General features: G+C 37.6%; 1 protein-coding gene across 50 annotated transcripts in view; it reads right to left on the bottom strand.

Moving 5' to 3' along the window:
• The window catches only part of trdn (triadin), a 462,709-nt gene that overhangs the window by 129,777 nt on the left and 309,666 nt on the right, over positions 1-23,266 (bottom strand). For 30 of the 50 annotated variants that reach the window (XM_087980725.1, XM_087980732.1, XM_087980853.1 and 27 more), the window contains 9 exons: positions 20,231-20,281; positions 13,481-13,525; positions 12,210-12,254; positions 8,420-8,440; positions 7,079-7,123; positions 4,789-4,809; positions 3,446-3,490; positions 1,477-1,521; positions 1,181-1,225 (listed from right to left, as the gene is read on the bottom strand). In XM_087980725.1, the coding sequence (XP_087836851.1) occupies positions 1,181-1,225; positions 1,477-1,521; positions 3,446-3,490; positions 4,789-4,809; positions 7,079-7,123; positions 8,420-8,440; positions 12,210-12,254; positions 13,481-13,525; positions 20,231-20,281 (363 nt within the window). The remainder of the gene's footprint in view (positions 1-1,180; positions 1,226-1,476; positions 1,522-3,445; positions 3,491-4,788; positions 4,810-7,078; positions 7,124-8,419; positions 8,441-12,209; positions 12,255-13,480; positions 13,526-20,230; positions 20,282-23,266) is intronic. The other 20 variants (XM_087980694.1, XM_087980696.1, XM_087980773.1 and 17 more) reach the window with 20 other exon arrangements.

The raw sequence follows: 23,266 nt of genomic DNA, 5'->3' as shown, positions 1-23,266 counted from the left end.
CTACAAACATTATAAATTTGATTTAAATTCAAACACTAAGAAAAGTTATCGGAAGATTGAATGAATTACAAACACAAAAATACACAAAACTGCAAGTAAAAGATCTAGTCATTTAACTCAACAACCTTTGCAAAGCAACAATGCTCCAATCCCAGGAAAACAACATAGTTCAAGAAGTTTGATGAGGAACCATTGGGGTCAGTTTTGGGGTTAGTGAGTATTTTAATTGTACAGCTATAGGAATGCAGGGATAGGGAGGCGCATTTGATTTGGTTATACGTCTCCATGTTATAGTAACGTAAGACAATTGCTTTCTTTAATCACCTTATACTCTATGATTTTATAATCATCACTGCAATGTAATCCAAAATTGATTCTTATAATAAGTATTCATTAAAAAGTTGTGCACTATTATTTAATTCCTTAAAGATTTAAAGAAACAAACAGTATTCTAGAATTTCAAATCTATGTATTGGTACTGGTTAACTCAGTAGCATTATTTTTCTATGAAACACCTGTAGTTATATTCCATCCCAAGATAGGAGTTTTCAGACTCGCAAAACTCAGAAGGGGGAAATTTCATTCCAGAACCAAATCAATAGGTAGCAATGTTGAAAAAGATCATTTGATGGTGTGAAATTTCTCCATGCTTTTAGACAAATAAGCAGTTCAAAGTGATAGGTTTGCCTTGTGGAGTTGGTAAAGATATAGAACAAAGAACACACTTCTAGCCAAAAGGCCTTACCCTTTTTACATTATCAATCATTGACTAAATGAAGCCTTGCTACTGGATTTATATGCTCTATGGTTTTTGGTCAACACCCATTTACAACATCAAAGGCTGAAAAATTAGCAGGACTTGACCCAATCCCTTAGCAAATGAGTTGAAAGATAGGGTTGCTGAAATCTGTTTTGAACATCGCTTTATGATGTTAATTGGGTTTGACCATATGGTTATTATGACAAAATTGTGGATCTATTTTTACAAGGTATTTGCCCTAACTAGATTAAACCTAATTTTCATTCTATATATAAGAGGATATGTAAGCTGGTGTGTAAATTTAGAGACATGATACACCATGAGACTCGTCACAGTTTCATGCGTTGAACAATGGAAAAAAGGGGAACTAAGAAGTTAGAAACATGCATGAAGTTCTCCGAGCTTTAATGTTTGTGTTACCTTCTTTTGTAGGTTTCCATTTCACTTGCTTCGCAGTATTGGCCTCTAAATTGTGGTAAACAATTAGGTTCAATAGTAAACATAATTTAATTGTCTATGACAAAATTGTGAATTGATTTTTACAAGGTATTTGCTTTAACTAGTTTAAACTTAATTTTCATTCCATTTACAGGAGGACATGTCAGCTGGTGTGTAAATTTAGAGTCATGAGAAACCAATCATTTCAGAGACTAACTCACAGTTTCACACCTTGAACATTGGAAGAAAGGAAATCGATAAGGTTAGAAACATGTTACCTTCCTTCGTAGGTTTTTGTTTCGTTTTCTTCACAGCTTTGGCCTCTAAAATATGGTGAACAATTTAATTAGGTTTGATAGTAATTATAATTACCCATGAATAATAATCACATTTAGTCTTATAACATGAATCTGTTTGTCCGTCAGTCTTTGTGTAAGAGTTGGAGCTAAAATTAAAGAGGATTGGATTTAAATGTTAGACATTAATTAGATTATCTTGTGGTCTGATTTTCCTCTGCTAAAGGTGCTATATTATTCATAAATTGTAAAACCTTTTGCATTATAAACCTGGTGTCTGGTATTGTTTGTCTTGTACTGGTTATCCAAAACGTCTGATTAGGAACCACTGGAGTCAATTTCAAATTTGTTGAGTATATTAATTATACTGTGTTGGATTATAGTCATAGGGAGACTGATCTAATTTGGTTGTGTGTCTCCATGTCATACCAATATAAGAGAATTGGCTTTCCTTAAACACCTTATGTTCCATGATTTTGTAGTCAATACTATCATGTAATCCAGAATTGGTTATTACAATAAATATTCATAAAGACATTTTAAAGTGTTGTCAACTGTCTTTTAATTCCTTAAAGATTTAAAGAAACAGATGATATTCTCAAATTTTTAAGTTACGATTTGGTTTGCTGGAACTCGTTAAGTTGTTTTTCTCCATTAAGGAGGAATGTTCACTGCAGGACCAAATCAACAGGTAGCAATGCAGTCAACGTTCACTTAATGATATGATATTTCTCCTTGCTGTGGTTTTCAACAGATCATAAATTCAAGACTTTTATATCTTCTAATAAAGAGAATGGAAATTAAATTCATTTTAATGGAGAGCTAGTAAAGGTAGTCCAACCATTAACACATTTCTAGCCAAAAGGTCTTACCTGCTTTAGATCATGAACCATTGACAAAATGATGCCGTGCTTATCATTCTAAACCCTCTATGGTTTCTGGTCAACATCCTCCTACAATATAGAAGGCTGCCCAACACCTAAAATATTGGCATAACCTGACCCAATCCCATAACAAGGTAAAAACAATGACTGCAGATGCTGGAAACCAGATTCTGGATTAGTGGTGCTTGAAGAGCACAGCAGTTCAGGCAGCATCCAAGGAGCTTCGAAATCGACGTTTCGGGCAAAAGCCCTTCATCAGGAATAAAGGCAGTGAGCCTGAAGCGTGGAGAGATAAGTGAGAGGAGGGTGGGGGTGGGGAGAAAGTAGCATAGAGTACAATGGGTGAGTAGAGGAGGGGATGAAGGTGATAGGTCAGGGAGGAGAGGGTGGAGTGGATAGGTGGAAAAGGAGATAGGCAGGTAGGACAAGTCCGGACTCACCCTAGTTCTAAACTTGCAGCTCAGCACTGTCCCCATGACTTGTCCGGACTTGTCCTACCTGCCTATCTCCTTTTCCACCTATCCACTCCACCCTCTCCTCCCTGACCTATCACCTACATCCCCTCCCCCACTCACCTATTGTACTCTATGCTACTTTCTCCCCACCCCCACCCTCCTCGAGCTTATCTCTCCACGCTCCAGGCTCACTGCCTTTATTCCTGATGAAGGGCTTTTGCCCAAAATGTCAATTTCGAAGCTCCTTGGATGCTGCCTGAACTGCTGTGCTCTTCCAGCACCACTAATCCAATCCCATAGCAAATGTGTTGTGAGATAAGCTTGATGAATTTTAATCTGCTCATCATCTTATGATGTTAATTGTGTTTTGCCATATGGTATATTATGTCAAAATTATGAATTGATTTTTACAAGGTATTTAATTTAACTAGTTTAAACTTAATTTTCATTCCATTTATAGGAGGACATGTCAGCTGGTGTGTAAATTTAGAGTCATGAGAAACCAATCATTTCAGAGACTAACTCACAGTTTCACACCTTGAACATTGGAAGAAAGGAGATCGATAAGGTCTCACATGCATAAAGCTCTCACTGCTTGAATGTTTGTGTTACCTTCCTTCGTAGGTTTTTGTTTCGTTTTCTTCACAGCTTTGGCCTCTAAAATGTGGTGAACAATTTAATTAGGTTTGATAGTAATTATAATTACCCATGAATAATAATCACATTTAGTCTTATAAGATGAATATCCAATGCATTTCATGTATACATGCAATAACTAATATGGCTGAAAAATTAGGTATTAGTTTCCCAAAAAAAGGTTGTTATCCCGACTCATTTACTGCTACTTTTGTGGACAGCAACATCTTAAGATATTGGAGAATCCAGGTGAGAATATGATTATTGTAACCCAAGTACTGACTTTGACTATTTCAATGTCTCATTGAAATGAATAAGCTCATCACCTGACCACTGTCAGTTTCTGCTCCTATCTGCAAACCACTGTGGCCATTCACCTGTTTTAAAAGGAGGTGAGAAGAGATGGCAGAGTTGTTACTAAACATTTGTAATAATCTGTTATAAAAGGTGTAGTGGAAAAAACTAGTGGAGAACAAGTGTAATTCCTACATTGAAGGAAGACAGAACAGGTCGATAGAAAAATTGACTATTTAGCTTCAAATCGATGGCAGGAAAATAAAATGGAATCTGTATGGAATGATTGAACCAACTATAGAAACTTACTATTAAAAATTCATATTTGGGGATTCAGAGGGCCGAGAATGAATATTTGTAATGATTCCATGTTATACAGTTAAGCTGAGAGGCAGAAATGAAACTGATTTGAAGAATGTACAATTTTGAGGAGAACTTGATTAATAAAATTATCATATTACAATGATACTAGGGAGTGCTACTGAGAGGTCTTGTGACTGTCAATTGTTTCCACCATGAAATAGAATGCACTGAAAATGAGGTGGGGGCTGATAAGCCAAACTAAATCTTCTTTGAGGCTTGACAGAACTAGCCCAACAATACATACAAGGCACAGTATATGTATTGTGGCATTGCAGGGGATGTTAAGGTATTGAGTCTAGTTAGGAAACTAATGATGATAAGAAATAGTCTGTCTTTTTCTAAGTACCCAAACTTAAGAACTATTTAATACTAATGTATACTAATTGTTATTTAGTGCAATGCCACTGATAATATATAAACATGCAAGGCACAGAATTGAATTACAAATGTTCTAAATTTGATTTGAATTCAAACACTGAGAAAAGTTATCAGAAGATTGAATGAATTGCAAACACATAGTCTAAAAATGCAATGAAAAAACTATCTTGCATCTAAAAGGTCTAATCATTAAACTCAACAGCTTTTGCATGGAAAGAAAGATCTAATCCCAGGAAAATGACACGGTAACATTATTGAATGAAGTCTCCAGAAAGGTCACTTACCCGTTGCTTTTGGCTGAACTGCTGTGTAAGAAGAAAAAAATGAATAAATGAGATAACGGGCTGGATTTAATGTAGCCAATTGTGGTGGAAATAAAGTAGCCAGCCTAGTAAGCAGTTGTAAAAGACCCTCTTCAGTTTCACAGTGATTGCAAAACACTCCTCTGTTAAGTTTGAGGGGAGAAGTCTAATGCAGGATTCAAATATAAACTTGCAAACAACTTTAAATGCAGGATAAATAACTTTCAGACAGGGACAGTCATCCACACTCCAGATAAACCCAAAAGAATGATCAATTTTTACCCTCAGATTTCTAGACAATTAACAAGCAGCAAAGAAAATTTAGTGATGTTTACAAGATGTGAAGAACCCTGCTTAAAGCAATATTTTACTTTAAAAACTTTAAAACAATTAGAACTGCACATCGAAATGAGGTCCTGCAGAGTCTCTTAAGTTACTCTTTAAGAAAGGTTGAAACAAAGGCACATATACCTATCCAAAGTTATAACTATCATTCTGTGTACATATGGTCAAAACTCCTTGTTATCGGGAAACATTGAAAAATACTTCCATATAATCAGTTACCATATGGTGTTAGAAGCCTTGTGATCTTTAATTATTTTTTATTAGTAGCTTTATCATGTTTGGTTTGGAGCTGTGAACTGTGAGCTGAGAGCTGAAGATGATCTTTGGATTGTGAGCAACAAGTTGATTTTAAAAAGAAAGAGACCAAACAAACTGATATTTTTTTTTGAGGCCAGGCCTGAAAGTTAATGGCATGTTAAGTCTTGTTAAAAATACATTAGTGACAATCTGACTCCAGAGGCACATTATGTTCAAGTTGATGGCAGATGGAGTTCTCGGTAGTAAGTGGTTAGTATCCCCGCCTGTCACATGGGAGACCGGGGTTCAATTCTTCACCGGGGAAGGCTGTTACATTGAGTTCTCGGCAGATGTTAATTGTTAACTAGGACTCAATGGGGAGATGGTCAGTCTGCAGGGAGAGGCGAGATTTTGAAAGATTTTTGTGGCAGAAGGATTGTGTCTGAGAAAGCTACAGCATTGAGATTGCACCTTGATTGCACCCTGGCTGTCCTCTCATTATTGAATTATTGAAAATTCGCAATAGAATTGAAATTATAGGAATTAAACTAATATTCCTTAGAGCCTATGGGAAGCTTTCTGCAATCATTGGTGTTGTCAGAAACCAAGCAAGATATAATCTCACAATCTGGTGATGTTATACATCATGAAGCCAACTTAAGTGAATAGGCCAGTTACATAGCATATATTTATTTATTTTTTATTTATCCCCTTACTGTATCTGTTTGTCTGTCAGTCTTTGTGTAAGAGTTGGAGCTAAAATTAAAGAGGATTGGATTTAAATGTTAGACATTAATTAGATTATCTTGTGGTCTGATTTTCCTCTGCTAAAGGTGCTATATTATTCATAAATTGCTAAACCTTTTGCATTATAAACCTGGTGTCGGGTATTGTTTGTCTTGTACTGGTTATCCAAAACGTCTGATTAGGGTGGGGGTGGGAAAAAGTAGCATAGAGTACAATGGGTGAGTAGAGGAGGGGATGAAGGTGATAGGTCAGGGAGGAGAGGGTGGAGTGGATAGGTGTAAATGGAGATAGGCAGGTAGGACAAGTCCGGACTCACCCTAGTTCTAAACTTGCAGCTCAGCACTGTCCCCATGACTTGTCCGGACTTGTCCTACCTGCCTATCTCCTTTTCCACCTATCCACTCCACCCTCTCCTCCCTGACCTATCACCTTCATCCCCTCCCCCACTCACCTATTGTACTCTATGCTACTTCCTCCCCACCCCCACCCTCCTCGAGCTTATCTCTCCACGCTCCAGGCTCACTGCCTTTATTCCTGATGAAGGGCTTTTGCCCGAAACGTCAATTTCGAAGCTCCTTGGATGCTGCCTGAACTGCTGTGCTCTTCCAGCACCACTAATCCAATCCCATAGCAAATGTGTTGTGAGATAAGCTTGATGAATTTTAATCTGCTCATCATCTTATGATGTTAATTGTGTTTTGCCATATGGTATATTATGTCAAAATTGTGAATTGATTTTTACAAGGTATTTGCTTTAACTAGTTTAAACTTAATTTTCATTCCATTTATAGGAGGACATGTCAGCTGGTGTGTAAATTGAGAGTCATGAGAAACCAATCATTTCAGAGACTAACTCACAGTTTCACACCTTGAACATTGGAAGAAAGGAGATCGATAAGGTCTCACATGCATAAAGCTCTCACTGCTTGAATGTTTGTGTTACCTTCCTTCGTAGGTTTTTGTTTCGTTTTCTTCACAGCTTTGGCCTCTAAAATGTGGTGAACAATTTAATTAGGTTTGGTAGTAATTATAATTACCCATGAATAATAATCACATTTAGTCTTATAAGATGAATATCCAATGCATTTCATGTATACATGCAATAACTAATATGGCTGAAAAATTAGGTATTAGTTTCCCAAAAAAAGGTTGTTATCCCGACTCATTTACTGCTACTTTTGTGGACAGCAACATCTTAAGATATTGGAGAATCCAGGTGAGAATATGATTATTGTAACCCAAGTACTGACTTTGACTATTTCAATGTCTCATTGAAATGAATAAGCTCATCACCTGACCACTGTCAGTTTCTGCTCCTATCTGCAAACCACTGTGGCCATTCACCTGTTTTAAAAGGTGAGAAGAGATGGCAGAGTTGTTACTATACATTTGTAATAATCTGTTATAAAAGGTGTAGTGGAAAAAAACTAGTGGAGAACAAGTGTAATTCCTACATTGAAGGAAGACAGAACAGGTCGATAGAAAAATTGAATATTTAGCTTCAAATCGATGGCAGGAAAATAAAATGGAATCTGTATGGAATGATTGAACCAACTATAGAAACTTACTATTAAAAATTCATATTTGGGGATTCAGAGGGCCGAGAATGAATATTTGTAATGATTCCATGTTATACAGTTAAGCTGAGAGGCAGAAATGAAACTGATTTGAAGAATGTACAATTTTGAGGAGAACTTGATTAATAAAATTATCATATTACAATGATACTAGGGAGTGCTACTGAGAGGTCTTGTGACTGTCAATTGTTTCCACCATGAAATAGAATGCACTGAAAATGAGGTGGGGGCTGATAAGCCAAACTAAATCTTCTTTGAGGCTTGACAGAACTAGCCCAACAATACATACAAGGCACAGTATATGTATTGTGGCATTGCAGGGTATGTTAAGGTATTGAGTCTAGTTAGGAAACTAATGATGATAAGAAATAGTCTGTCTTTTTCTAAGTACCCAAACTTAAGAACTATTTAATACTAATGTATACTAATTGTTATTTAGTGCAATGCCACTGATAATATATAAACATGCAAGGCACAGAGTTGAATTACAAATGTTCTAAATTTGATTTGAATTCAAACACTGAGAAAAGTTATCAGAAGATTGAATGAATTGCAAACACAAAGTCTAAAAATGCATAGAAAAAACTATGTTGCATCTAAAAGGTCTAATCATTAAACTCAACAGCTTTTGCATGGAAAGAAAGATCTAATCCCAGGAAAATGACACAGTAACATTATTGAATGAAGTCTCCAGAAAGGTCACTTACCCGTTGCTTTTGGCTGAACTGCTGTGTAAGAAGAAAAAAATGAATAAATGAGATAACGGGCTGGATTTAATGTAGCCAATTGTGGTGAAAATAAAGTAGCCAGCCTAGTAAGCAGTTGTAAAAGACCCTCTTCAGTTTCACAGTGATTGCAAAACACTCCTCTGTTAAGTTTGAGGGGAGACGTCTAATGCAGGATTCAAATATAAACTTGCAAACAACTTTAAATGCAGGATAAATAACTTTCAGACAGGGACAGTCATCCACACTCCAGATAAACCCAAAAGAATGATCAATTTTTACCCTCAGATTTCTAGACAATTAACAAGCAGCAAAGAAAATTTAGTGATGTTTACAAAATGTGAAGAACCCTGCTTAAAGCAATATTTTACTTTAAAAACTTTAAAACAATTAGAACTGCACATCGAAGTGAGGTCCTGCAGAGTCTCTTAAGTTACTCTTTAAGAAAGGTTGAAACAAAGGCACATATACCTATCCAAAGTTATAACTATCATTCGGTGTACATATGGTCAAAACTCCTTGTTATCGGGAAATATTGAAAAATACTTCCATATAATCAGTTACCGTATGGTGTTAGAAGCCTTGTGATCTTTAATTATTTTTTATTAGTAGCTTTATTGTGAGAGGTAATTTCGGTTTAAAACTTTAAGATGTGCCTGGACCACGGACTGGTCTATAATAAAAGACAAAACTTTTGTTTCTTTTCTAGAACATTTTATATACTCAAAAGTAGAATAGTTTAAATTGTGCAGAATGCTGACAATTTGTGAGCAGAGTAAAAACAAGCAGGCTAGTTTAAATTGTGCAGAATGCTGACAATTTGTGAGCAGAGTAAAAACAAACAGGCCCTTGATTGATGAAACCATTGACACAGGAGGGAAGGATGAGTCCTTGACTGATAAGACTCCAGGATGGGGGAACGACTTGAGAGACATCTGTTTCAGATTAAAGCCTTTGACTGATAAGACTACAGGGTGAGAAAAACAACAAACTTAGGAGACTCTGGAGCCTTTTGTTGCAGACTTTGTGATAAAAATGATGATGTTTTTAAGAATGTGAACCTCATGGCTTGTTGGAGCCAAGGAGAGGAGGGACTTGTGCTGTATATAATGGGAGACTTTGTAAGCCTCAGGGCGCCTTTTCTTTAAGGGTGCCCGACTCTGCAGACTTGACTTGTCAATAAAACTTTGTTTTCCTGAATTTGTCTAGAGCGATTATTGAGAAGCGATTTTCGTTTCTAACATTTATCATGTTTGGTTTGGAGCTGTGAACTGTGAGCTGAGAGCTGAAGATGATCTTTGGATTGTGAGCAATAAGTTGATTTTAAAAAGAAAGAGACCAAACAAACTGATATTTGTTTTTTTGAGGCCAGGCCTGAAAGTTAATGGCAGGTTAAGTCTTGTTAAAAATACATTAGTGACAATCTGACTTCAGAGGCACATTATGTTCAAGCTGATGGCAGATGGAGTTCTCGGTAGTAAGTGGTTAGTATCCCCGCCTGTCACATGGGAGACCGGGGTTCAATTCTTCACCGGGGAAGGCTGTTACATTGAGTTCTCGGCAGATGTTAATTGTTAACTAGGACTCAATGGGGAGATGGTCAGTCTGCAGGGAGAGGCGAGATTTTGAAAGATTTTTGTGGCAGAAGGATTGTGTCTGAGAAAGCTACAGCATGGAGATTGCACCTTGATTGCACCCTGGCTGTCCTCTCATTATTGAATTATTGAAAATTCACAATAGAATTGAAATTATAGGAATTAAACGAATATTCCTTAGAGCCTATGGGAATCTTTCTGCAATCATTGGTGTTGTCAGAAACCAAGCAAGATATAATCTCACAATCTGGTGATGTTATACATCATGAAGCCAACTTAAGTGAATAGGCCAGTTACATAGCATATATTTATTTATTTTTTATTTATCCCCTTACTGTATCTGTTTGTCTGTCAGTCTTTGTGTAAGAGTTGGAGCTAAAATTAAAGAGGATTGGATTTAAATGTTAGACATTAATTAGGTTATCTTGTGGTCTGATTTTCCTCTGCTAAAGGTGCTATATTATTCATAAATTGTTGAACCTTTTGCATTATAAACCTGGTGTCTGGTATTGTTTGTCTTGTACTGGTTATCCAAAACGTCTGATTAGGAACCACTGGAGTCAATTTCAAATTTGTTGAGTATATTAATTATACTGTGTTGGATTATAGTCATAGGGAGACTGATCTAATTTGGTTGTGTGTCTCCATGTCATACCAATATAAGAGATTGGGTTTTCCATAATCACCTTATGCTCCATGATTTTGTAGTCAATACTATCATGTAATCCAGAATTGGTTATTACAATAAATATTCATAAAGACATTTTAAAGTGTTGTCAACTGTCTTTTAATTCCTTAAAGATTTAAAGAAACAGATGATATTCTCAAATTTTTAAGTTACGATTTGGTTTGCTTGAACTCGTTAAGTTGTTTTTCTCCGTTAAGGAGGAAATTTCACTGCAGGACCAAATCAAAAGGTAGCAATGCAGTCAAAGTTCACTTAATGATATGATATTTCTCCTTGCTGTGGTTTTCAACAGATCATAAATTCAATACTTTTATATCTTCTAATAAAGAGAATGGAAATTAAATTCATTTTAATGGAGAGCTAGTAAAGGTAGTCCAACCATTAACACATTTCTAGCCAAAAGGTCTTACCTGTTTTAGATCATGAACCATTGACAAAATGATGCCGTGCTTATCATTCTAAACCCTCTATGGTTTCTGGTCAACATCCTCCTACAATATAGAAGGCTGCCCAACACCTAAAAAATTGGCATAACCTGACCCAATCCCATGACAAGGTAAAAACAATGACTGCAGATGCTGGAAACCAGATTCTGGATTAGTGGTGCTTGAAGAGCACAGCAGTTCAGGCAGCATCCAAGGAGCTTCGAAATCGACGTTTCGGGCAAAAGCCCTTCATCAGGAATAAAGGCAGAGAGCCTGAAGCGTGGAGGGATAAGTGAGAGGAGGGTGGGGGTGGGGAGAAAGTAGCATAGAGTACAATGGGTGAGTGGGGGAGGAGATGAAGGTGATAGGTCAGGGAGGAGAGGGTGGAGTGGATAGGTGGAAAAGGAGATAGGCAGGTAGGACAAGTCCGGACTCACCCTAGTTCTAAACTTGCAGCTCAGCACTGTCCCCATGACTTGTCCGGTCTTGTCCTACCTGCCTATCTCCTTTTCCACCTATCCACTCCACCCTCTCCTCCCTGACCTATCACCTTCATCCCCTCCCCCACTCACCTATTGTACTCTATGCTACTTTCTCCCCACCCCCACCCTCCTCGAGCTTATCTCCCCACGCTCCAGGCTCACTGCCTTTATTCCTGATGAAGGGCTTTTGCCCGAAACGTCAATTTCGAAGCTCCTTGGATGCTGCCTGAACTGCTGTGCTCTTCCAGCACCACTAATCCAATGCCATAACAAATGTGTTGTGAGATAAGCTTGATGAATTTTAATCTGCTCATCATCTTATGATGTTAATTGTGTTTTGCCATATGGTATATTATGTCAAAATTGTGAATTGATTTTTACAAGGTATTTAATTTAACTAGTTTAAACTTAATTTTCATTCCATTTATAGGAGGACATGTCAGCTGGTGTGTAAATTGAGAGTCATGAGAAACCAATCATTTCAGAGACTAACTCACAGTTTCACACCTTGAACATTGGAAGAAAGGAGATCGATAAGGTCTCACATGCATAAAGCTCTCACTGCTTGAATGTTTGTGTTACCTTCCTTCGTAGGTTTTTGTTTCGTTTTCTTCACAGCTTTGGCATCTAAAATGTGGTGAACAATTTAATTAGGTTTGATAGTAATTATAATTGTCCATGAACAATAATCAAATTTAGTCTTATAAGATGAATATTCAATACATTTTATGTATACATGCAATAATTAATATGGCACAAAAAATGAACAGTTGTTTCCCAAAAAAATGCTGTTATCCCCAGTCATTTACTGCTACTTTTATGGAAAGCAACATCATAAGGTTTTGGAGAATCCAGGGTGAGAATATGATTAATGTAAGCCAAGTACTGACATTGACTATTTCAATGTCTCATTGAATGATAAGCTCATCACCTGACCATTATCAGCTTCTACTCTTATCTACAAACTAGTGTGGCCATCTACCTATTTTAAAAGAAGCTGAAAAGAGATGACAGAGCTACTCCTAAACATATTTAATAGTATGTTATAAAAGATGTAATGGAAAAAAGACTGATAGAGACCAATTACTATAGAGAGTAATTACTATATTTAAGAAGAGGGACAGAATTAGTTTGAAGAAAAATTGACTTCACATTGATGTTAGGAAAAAAGTGGAAAAAGTACTGAGATAGATTTGCTAGTCTGAAAACTTCTAAGATGGAAGAAATTCCGTTGCAGGACCACATCAACAGGTAGTAATGTTGTCAAGTTCATTTGATGATGTGAAATTTCTCCTAGTGTTCTGAGACAAATAATAAATTCAATGGGATAGGTTTACCTGGGGATTGGTAAAGATACTACAGTCATGAACACATTTCTAGCTAAAAGGCCTTACCTATCAATCATTGAGAAAATGATGCCATGCGTGAGAAATGACAACTGCTGCTGCACTTTATTCCTGTTGGCATTTCCTGTCATCCACCACGTGCAACAAACATGCAGATTCTGTCAGTTAATCAGTAAAGCTCAAATTAATACTCAAGTGTTCAAGGAAGCAAGTTTGATAGATTTTCATTTGAATGTTAATTTGCTGTTTAAGCCAGTTATACTTTGCCTTTAGCTTCAATATTGAAAAATGATAAAATGTGTTTTACAAGATAGGTCTGTGCAGATAAAGGCTGCATTTATTTTCATCTTCTTTCCATTGAAGTAAAGAAGAATATTAGAATGCAGAATGCTAATCCATTCATCCTCTGAGACCTTCCGGCAATTATTGATTCCAATATTGGAAGGAGGGAGATAATGCAAGGTTAGGAACACTCCTAAATATCTAATTTGTTTAAATTTATGTTACCTTCTTTTGTAGTTTTTGGCGTTGGCTGCTTCATGGATGTTTTCTCTAAACATTAGGTGAAGAATTGAATTAGGTTCAAAATTAATCATCGTTTCATTGCACATAATCTTCATCTATTAGTCTCATAAGATGTGCATTCAAAATTGTACATACACACACAACACCTAGTGTAATAAAATATAAGAATTTTTTTTGTAACTGTCCTGTTCAGGCATAAAGCAGATTAAAATGGTTTAGTCCAACCAAATTGTTGCTGCTCTTACAAGCAGTCTGGTTTTTGGTAGCCATAAATGCTGTTGGGAATCTCAAAGGGGCCGTATTTCACAAGGCATCCTCATCCTTGTCTACCCTGTATCTTGCAAATGTGTTTTTTACACTGGGCATGTCCTTGTGCTCTGAGTGAAAGAGGTGCAAAACAGGCAAGATGGTCCATGATCAACCAGTGACAACCTGTACATTGACGCTGATGCAGATTCTCAGATCAATATCAAGATGTTTTGTAGTACAAGAATTAAAAGATAAATTGATCTTTGCATGCTTTTGTCTTATTCTAAGCCAACAAAATTATGTTTGCGATCCCTACACACAGATTGCGTACAAAGCTTGGTCAATCTTTTCCGCTGCATCTCTTATTTCAGGGCAACTAAAGGGCAATTGTTCTGCACAAGTACATTACCCCATTATGTAAACATGTTGAAAAGAGTGAATTGCTATTACAGAAAGTTATGCCCCAGCTTTTGTTGCCGGGTTGGATGGGCAGATGGAAGAACTCCTGGCTTACAAATCAAAGCAGGCAACCTAGGAGGAAATGACTTTATAGTCAGTTGACAAAGCAAGCTCGGTGCTCCAGCTGTGTCCAAAGATTACAATAAAAGAATATTTTTTTTAAAAACATTCCTCTAACACTTCATGTTCCATCCATTCCAACTATGCCTTCGTCCCCTGGTGCCTTGTACCCCCTTCGTCAACTTATTTTGTCTAATCATACCACATAGCTCCCTATGCCAGCTTATTGCCTATTTCCAATGACCATCCAATTCCACATCGCCTACTGTATCAACTCACCTAGTATTGACAAGTAACCATGCACATAGGAGGAAAAAAATTCTATGAATTAAGCAAGACACATTGGGCATAATATACCCGGCCTCTGGACACAGGAGTTGGCAGAACAATTGGGAAAATACGGTGTGATAATCAGAAATGAGATTCTCAACGTTAGGAGAAAAATGTCTAACTCAAATCTCATGAGTGAACTGCAACAAGAGATAGAGGAATTGAAATGAAAATTAGAAAAAATATTGAAATAACTTAAAGAAGTGTGGCAGGGATAAATAGAGGAAACCAAAAATTCTGAGTTAGAAAGGGAGGAATAGCATAGCCGATTGCAATTTGTTGGAAGTCTGTATATCAGTGATCTACAGCAATGGGATCACCTGAGAAAAATGGATTTCCCAAGTACGACAGAGCTGAGGAAGCAGAACAGCAGTGCACAGATCTGAAAATAATTTGTCAGGTGTGGTCAAAGGTCTCAAACACAGTATCAGGAAGAGAACCATGGCCTGTCTTAGGATAACATGGACAGTCTACAGCAGGCCTTGTGGTGAACAAAAAAGTGCAATGTGAAATGGCAGTGAGGCTGACGTTAGTGATCTCGAGGAAAGGAATGTTCATGATACTGGACATTCAAGTGGACAGCCCCACCCAAGATCCTCTGTAAATATCCACCAAAGTCCTCTTTGATGTAGAGTCAACATCAGCTTGGTGCAAACAGACAAGAACACAAATAGGAAGTTGAACACAAGTATATGCTACCATATAACCCTCACCAAATATGGGGTGGCTGAAAAATGTTCCTAAATTAGACTCTGGGAAAGACCTATAAAGGTGCTTCCAGGAACTGGATCAGATGGCTACCCTTCATAATTTGGATTGAGTAGGGGGAGATCAGAAAGTGGTGTAATTTACCTTATCCAGCAATCTGTTTGCTCCTATCCCATTGCATCTAAACAGGGGAATATGTTGCACTTCAAAATAATGTGATGGTTGCTCATGGGTAACACTTTGGAACACTGACCAAGCCCTCAGATAATCTCTGACAAGGGCTGAATAAGTACCCTGCCTTATGTGCGGATTGAATATGTCCAACTTATAAGATGGCCATTCCTGGGGTTCCCAAACATAGAATTGATCTTTACAGATGTTGCCTTAATTCGCTGGTTGAGAACTCTGATACTCCAGTCTCTCGCAGATATACGAGCAGCTTCTGAGGAATTCAATCCTGATGGGCACTAATATTACAGAAGCTACACTATTGAAGAAAATGAGCTTGTTTTGAAAAGAAGTAATGGGATAAGAAAGTAGGGCCAGACAGAAGCTGAAGGGAAAAATATGAGAAGCACAAAGCTTTACTGCCAAGACATCAATGCAGAAGGAGAAGAATAGAAGGGGCAATGAATTCTCTGGAGCAGACAAGGAATGCTATGATTGTAGCAAGAATGACCTTTACAGTGACAATGCAGAGCCCCAAGGAAAGCTTCCCCAATAAATGGAGGAAATAAGGAAGACATGTTTGACTTCCAAAAGACAGGAGGCACTATGCCAAGAGATAGCTGAAGTTTGAGCACAAATGGGAAAGTTGACACAGAGTGGGAGGGAACCTCTCTCTCCGCTTTGACCCCAGTAGTGATCTCAAGAGCTTGTGTCCATCCCAAATACCTGTGTCTGATAGCATATGATGAATGGGAAAGATCTTGTGTCCGTAAGTGTGTAAGTAGGGAACAGGAAACATATCTAGTAGATACCAATGAATCTCACATGGTGATCCGTTCATTAAAACCTTGGGTACTGCCCTTCTCCAGTTATTGACCATACCAATTGGAGGTTTCATGGGTGACTCAACGATGGGAATGACATCAAAATCTTTGAGGCTAAGGATTGGGCCCCTTGAGACTCATTGGGAATGTATGTGAACAAAGAGGGAGATCTAACTAAGGGAATTTAGGAGCAGATTGACTCATTGTTAACAATATGGCAATGCATAAACCTGTTTCCAGGGAGAAGCAGTGGAAGGATAAGGGATTGTGATAATTCCCTATCCAGGAGAGAGATGGAACGCGCAGTAGCATTGAAACCATATGATTTGCAGGAATTCTTCGTGAAGCTACTGATGAAGTACTAGAAGCAAGTTCAGGAAAATGATGAGGGTTAACAACAGGAAGAAATGAAATTGGCCCATAGTGGTTCAATGTGGGACATCCAGGAAGTGGGGGAATCTGTGAACGTATTATGCTAGTCGGATAGAGCTCAAAGTTAGACATTCTAAATTGACGCATAACCGGAGAAATCAGGCTTGCAGAAAATTGGTCAAACTAAATTAAACAGCAACCAGCAGATACTGGTTACAGAGAATTGTGGAAACCAAGGTGGACGAGACTACATAGGTTCAAGAGAAATGAGTTACAACAAGCTTGAGGGGTCCGTATTGGAGAAGTATCAATCTGGTATCTTGATTGTCTAAGTATGTGCACTTTACACCTCCTGGGATGGCAACAGTGAAGGGTGTTGAGGGACCCCATTGGATGATTTGAACCCAGCTCTTGACTCCATTGTTCAAAATCCACAGAACGTTCTAGAAGGTCAGGGGTGAGGGGAGATTAAAAACATACACCTAGACGTCGCCCCCTCAGGGAAGACTCAGTGGAGATTAAAGACTCAGAGAAAACTCACAGCAGCATTCATGGCAAAAGACTGTGCGCCAACCCAAGATGATCCAGGAGAAGATCCTGACCTGCAAGGCCCACGTTTGTGGAAGAGAGGAAGGAGATTCTAATGGCCCAGCCGTGGATCATTGCGGATAACACTCTTTCCTCAGGCGGAATCATAGAATTCTTACACTGTGAAAACAAGTCTACACCAATCTTCCAAAGAGTATCCCATGCAGACCTATTCCCCCATCCTATTGCTCTACATTTACCCCTGACTAATGCACCTAACCTACACATCCCTGAATACTTTGGGCAATTTATCTAACCTGCACATCTTTGGACTGTGGAAGGAAACCACAGCACCCAGGGGAAACACACTCAGACAATATGCAAACTCCACATAGAGAGTCACCTGAGGCAGGAATCGAACCATGGTCTCTAGCACCATGAAGCAGCAGTTCTAGTCCTTGAGCCACTATGCTGCCCTACTTTTGTTTCGAACTAGATAGAGAGTAAATATTGTGGGAATTTAGGAAATGCTCACAGTATTTTCATACAGAATGATTAGTTAATAAAATTGTGTTGAACCACAAACTGCCTTCCATGTCTTTCTTTTTGTCTGGCTCACTGATGAGCAATTGAGTGAAGTGCTTTTAATCCGTACATTATCAAAGCATCCAAAGCAGGGACATCATTGGGAATGAGGTTGGATGTGGAGGCCCATATGAAAGAATATTTGGACCTGCTCGAGAATAGCCTAGACCTCAAATGTGCAAAATATCATCATTTATGGTGGGGTGCCAGTATCAAACTGATCATTTTTTGGAGACCTGATAGCCTCAAACATAAAAGGCATGGGTTCTTCATATGTAAAACATATAAAACAAATTGCTTCACCATAAAAATTTAACTAGCTCAGGGGAAGGACGATTCATCAATGATGAGAAGTTGAGACAGAATTGGCTGATTACCTGTTCTGTCTGATCTTTGGACAAGTCCACTTGTAATTGTAAGCATTGTATGCCTAAGATTTATGCAGAATTTTTGTAGTGTTCTTTGCTTTAATAAAGAATATTGTGTACATTCTACTGTTTAGAATTGTCCTGTGTTACTGAGATCCAATAAACCCCGATGTACCAGAGAAAGTGGGATAAAAGCCAACAGACTCACTGTGCCAAGCATGACATTTATTGTTTTTCCACTCTCTTGGACTGTGGAAACTAATAAAAATGCACTGAAAATGGAAAATAGTCTCAGCCACATCTGCAGCATTAGCTTTTGCTGAACACTGTTATGGTGAAAGTGATGACTGCAGAGATTAGAGTCAAGATTAGAGTGGTGCTGGAAAATCACAGTAGGTCAGGTAGCATCCGAGGAGTAGGAAAATCGACGTTCGGGCAAAGGCCCTTCATCTGGGATTCCTGATTGCCCTTCCTGATGAAGGGCTTTTGCCCAAAATGTCGATTTTCCTGCTCCTCGGATACTGCCTGACCTGCTGTGCTTTTCCAGCACCACTCTAATCTTGAGCACTCTTAGCGACTGGGCCAGACCACTCATAACATTCTTAAGCAGGCAGCTCAGACCATGACTTTGAAATTTGTTTTGGTAAGTGTACAGTGAAAATTACCTGGATTAAGTTAGCTATGTTGAATACTAGATTTTAAAACAGATGAATAATTATTCACAAAATTACACAATGAAACACAAAGAACAGAATAAAGAACCCCTACAGAACTCAGACTATCCAACTAGATATAATTATGCTGTTCCAAATATACACAACAGTCCCAATAAGCAAACTCCCTTTAAAAACCAGTATAAATGGAACGCATGCTTACAGGTTGAAGTTGAACGGCAGAAAAGAGAGAGAGAGAGAGAGAGAGAGAGAAAGTTTCCAAACAGCTCCCTATTGAACTTCTCACCAAGTAAGACTGAACTAAAAATGCTCCTGATGAAGGGCTTTTGCCCGAAACGTCGATTTTCCTGCTCCTCGGATGCTGCCTGACCTGCTGTGCTTTTCCAGCACCACTCTGACCAAAAGCCAAAGGGATATGCTGTTTGATATGATACACTAGTCTTTGACAACTACAAAGTACATACCTGTCTTCACACTAGCATTGAATTTCACATACTATATTACTCACTTGCATTACAGGAAGAACAGCTTTTTGGCTGGGCAGCAACATCCAATTAATAATTATTAATTCTTTCTGATTATCCTAATCTGCATCTGTTGCAAGTCCTCAGAGAATCCTGCTCAATGTAATGTAGCTTCATTAGGCTTTCCAGCAGAAGCAGCAATTTACCCATGATTCTACAATTTGCTCAATATCCTCACATTGCATCCTCTTCTACATTGAGTTAAAATGCAGATTGGATGATTCTTTTGCAGAACACTTGAGTCCTTCAGTGTCATCCTGAGTTTTCAGCCACTTCTTACTTTAATTATTTACCCATTCCATTCTGTTTTCCAAGAGCTCATATTTTATTTTAATAAAGTTGAATAAAATTTCAAGTAATCGCGGCTCTTCACTTGATTCAGCACCTTATAGTCTTGTTTACTTTTACTTCCCATTCATGCCTCAGAGGCATCTTTCCACATCTCCATCTCCCTTCCTTCCTTCTGGAAACCAATGTTGATCATGAAATGATGATGGGGAATAAGACCTGGTGCGAGTTAGGCTATCAACAGTTAGGCTAGGAGTTTTGGATAATGGAGATTTGTGGGCAAGCCAGTTGATCATTTCAGGTAGACAAGTCTGAAGGTAAGAAAGGAATGGATGGGGGTTCAAGCATTAGATGATCTGAGGCAGGGTTCAAGGTGACCATAGTTGGTCTTGGTGATAGGATATAAAAGAGAAAGATTTGCTTAAGGTTTCATAAGATTGTCCTAGCAATAATAGTATGCCACCTCTATTTTTAAAAATGTATGCCCCTCAACTCTCATATAAATTTTGATCAGATGCCTCAATTGCTTACAAAGTATTAATTAATTATGTTCAGATTATATGTAACATTTTTGTCTCAATGTGTTTTTTCTTACCTTTTTTTGTGTCTGCCAGACTTGATTTTGCTTTCTTCAGCTTTTCTGACTCTGTAAAGAATATAAGAATATACATTAATCTTGAATACATAATTCATATCCAATCTCCAGTAATAATAAACTGTAAATAGACGAACTCAGTGCCATTCATAAAATTGGCAACAATATTTAATAAACTCAGGGTCTTGACTGTGAAATCAGATAAAATATTCACTTGGTAATTGTTAGTCTGTTGGGAGCTTTTCACAAGCTAAATTCCTATAACAGGTTGAAGACATTTTATATAAAAAAACCTGACATTCTCACAGGCTTGCTATCCAGGTGGAATTGCATCAAACTATTTCAATTTTTAAAAATCTAAATCTTCAAAGGTGCATCATCAGGTACAATTTCCTCTTTTATACTAAAGATTGACAAACACAGTATTCCATGAGTCATGCTCCTTAAAAAAATCAGGTGATCATAAAATGTTTGCTAACACTGAACTTTGGCAAGGAAGACCAATATTGAGTGCACTTTGGGTTTAGCTAGTCATATGCGGATCCTGTTTCTGTCACCCAGTAATAAGTTTTAGGCTAACCACCTTACCTCAATTATACTTAATTTTTCATAAATTTACATATGGTTAGCTTCCCTGTTTGAATTCACTGGGAAGTCCACTACTCACCCTACTTATCTCTAGCTGATGTTTATTTCCTTCCCCTGCGACTGACTAATTTCTATTCATATTGCTTCTGTCATGTTACGTTTTGTTGACAAACCCACATATTCTAGTTGTAAAATCATTCTATAACACTCCAAAAATTGATTTTCTGTTCATTTTAATCTTGGGATACAGCAATTACTAGCATGGATGCTGATAAAGGCACCTTCTCAAAATCAAAACTTGTTACCATGCAGTGAAATACTACTAACTCTTTCTAATGAATGGTCACAGACCTAATATATCACCTCCATTTTCTTCTTCCAAATGCTGCCTTAATTGCTCAGTATTTCTAGCTCTTCTGTTCTCATTTCACCTATTCAGCATCCATGGCATTTTGCTTTTGCAGTCCTTGTAAATCCTCTGATAGTCACCTCCATTCCCTCCCACTAGGAAGTATCAGTATTTGTGTGCTGCATTTTTCAGTCTTGCTAACAAACGAATAAACTTTCTGTCAATAATACCTGATCATACAGTCAATAATCTTCAGTTACCTGCAACTGAAATTTATGGATTTTAAAAGGGAAATCCTGACAGTATTTTTGAGGAGGTAACAGAGAATACATTCGAATAAATGTAATTGTGTGGATTTTCAAAAGACTTTCAATAACGTGGCCCACAATTGTGAAATGAATAAGATCAGAAAATATGAAATCAGGGGTCAAGCCCTTGTTGGCTTCAAGGCAGAGTGCAGAGAACAGGAATAAAGTATTTATTCAGCATGGCAGGATGTGAGAATTATGTTCATCAAGGCTCAGTGCTGGAATTATAGCTTTTTTAAAAATTTATAGCTGCAATTTGAGCTTTGGAATCAAAACACAAATTATAAAGTCACAGATGACACTAAATTTCAAGATTCAGGACATAGTTAATACTGAAGTGGACTACAGAAAATTCCAGAAAAGTATGAATAAACTTTCAGAAGGCAAATCATTGACAAATAAAGTTCAACACAGCTAATTGTGAGGTAAATTGGTTTGAAAAATACAGAGATCACTATTATTTAGAAGGTGCAAGTTCAGGTAGGGTAGATTTTCAAATGGGTCTCAAAGGACAAATACATCAATCACAAAACTTGTATCACAAGTTAACATGGCCACAAAACTAAAAGCAAGCTACTTAAAACTTTTCAAAGGATAGGTTTGAAAAGTAGAAAATCTAAGCTAAACCAGTAACAAACCTTAGTGCGTTTTGAGAGTTTTGGGTACAGTTTGGTTATTATATTATACAAATAATAAAGAGGCACTGAAGCTCATGTGGAGAAGACTTACAAGGGTAACACTTTAACAATATACATGTATATGTATCCGAAAGAATTGACAGGCTGAGGTCGTACTTCTCTTGGAAATCAAAAAAAAGTGACATAATAAAGTTTGTTAAAATTATGGAAGATTTAAGTGGAGAGTCACAGAGACACTGTTTTGTCTTGACAGGAAGAGAATCACTACAGGCTATCAATATCAGGGAGTTACTAAGAAATTCAGAAGAAATTTTTTCACCCAAGAAGTGATAAGAATGTGGAACATGATACGATAATTTGAAGGAAATGGTACAGACACATTTAAGGGGAATACAGACCATGTAGGATAAAGAAGGGCACAATTCATTACAATGATAGAAAACAATGGCAAGACACTCAACTGTAGAGCAAATAGTGGTTAGGCTGAATAGTCATTTTCTATGCAATGTATCCTGCGTAATCCCATCCAAGGTTACAGTCTGAGTTAAACAGATTGTTTTGCTTGGCAACAGCATAAGGGAATAGAGAGCAAAAGCAGTTAAACTAGGTTGAGGTACATCAGCTCAAACGGAAAGGTCACCTCACTGTTTTCCCATGTTCTTAAACTGAATATATTAGCAGCGGTTACAATGAAGAAATGGAAACTTCCTTAATTCTTAAACAGAAACTTAAAAAATCCAATATTTTAAAACATGCAGCTGGTGAAAATCAACACACTGGTGAGGGAAAACATCAAATGGAAACACAAAAAAAAAAACTGTGCTCCACAGCTAACCATGATTCTCTGCAATTTCATTTGGCTTTGGACAGTTTTCTTGCATTAAAACATGGTACATGCTTGGCTGCAGACACTCAGTGATGCTTTATTGTGGGTCACATGGTTTCTTTCAATCTTGAGAGATTAATCTGGATTCAGCAATTGATAATCTTCTTACTTTCCCTGAATTCATCATTTCTGATTGAGAGCTGATGCACAATTTAGCACAATACTGTTCTAGTTTTGTTAATCCCTCGGTTTATTGAAACATACATTTCTCCTCTGGAAGAGACTGCAGTTAAATTGAGAGACCAGTCTCATTTTAACAAATGTTGT

This window comes from Chiloscyllium plagiosum, unplaced genomic scaffold (assembly GCF_037043375.1).
Source record: "Chiloscyllium plagiosum isolate Xiang-an unplaced genomic scaffold, Cpla_swu_hap1 HiC_scaffold_3, whole genome shotgun sequence".
Lineage (NCBI taxonomy): Eukaryota > Metazoa > Chordata > Chondrichthyes > Orectolobiformes > Hemiscylliidae > Chiloscyllium > Chiloscyllium plagiosum.
This window is presented reverse-complemented; position numbering and strand designations above follow the sequence as displayed.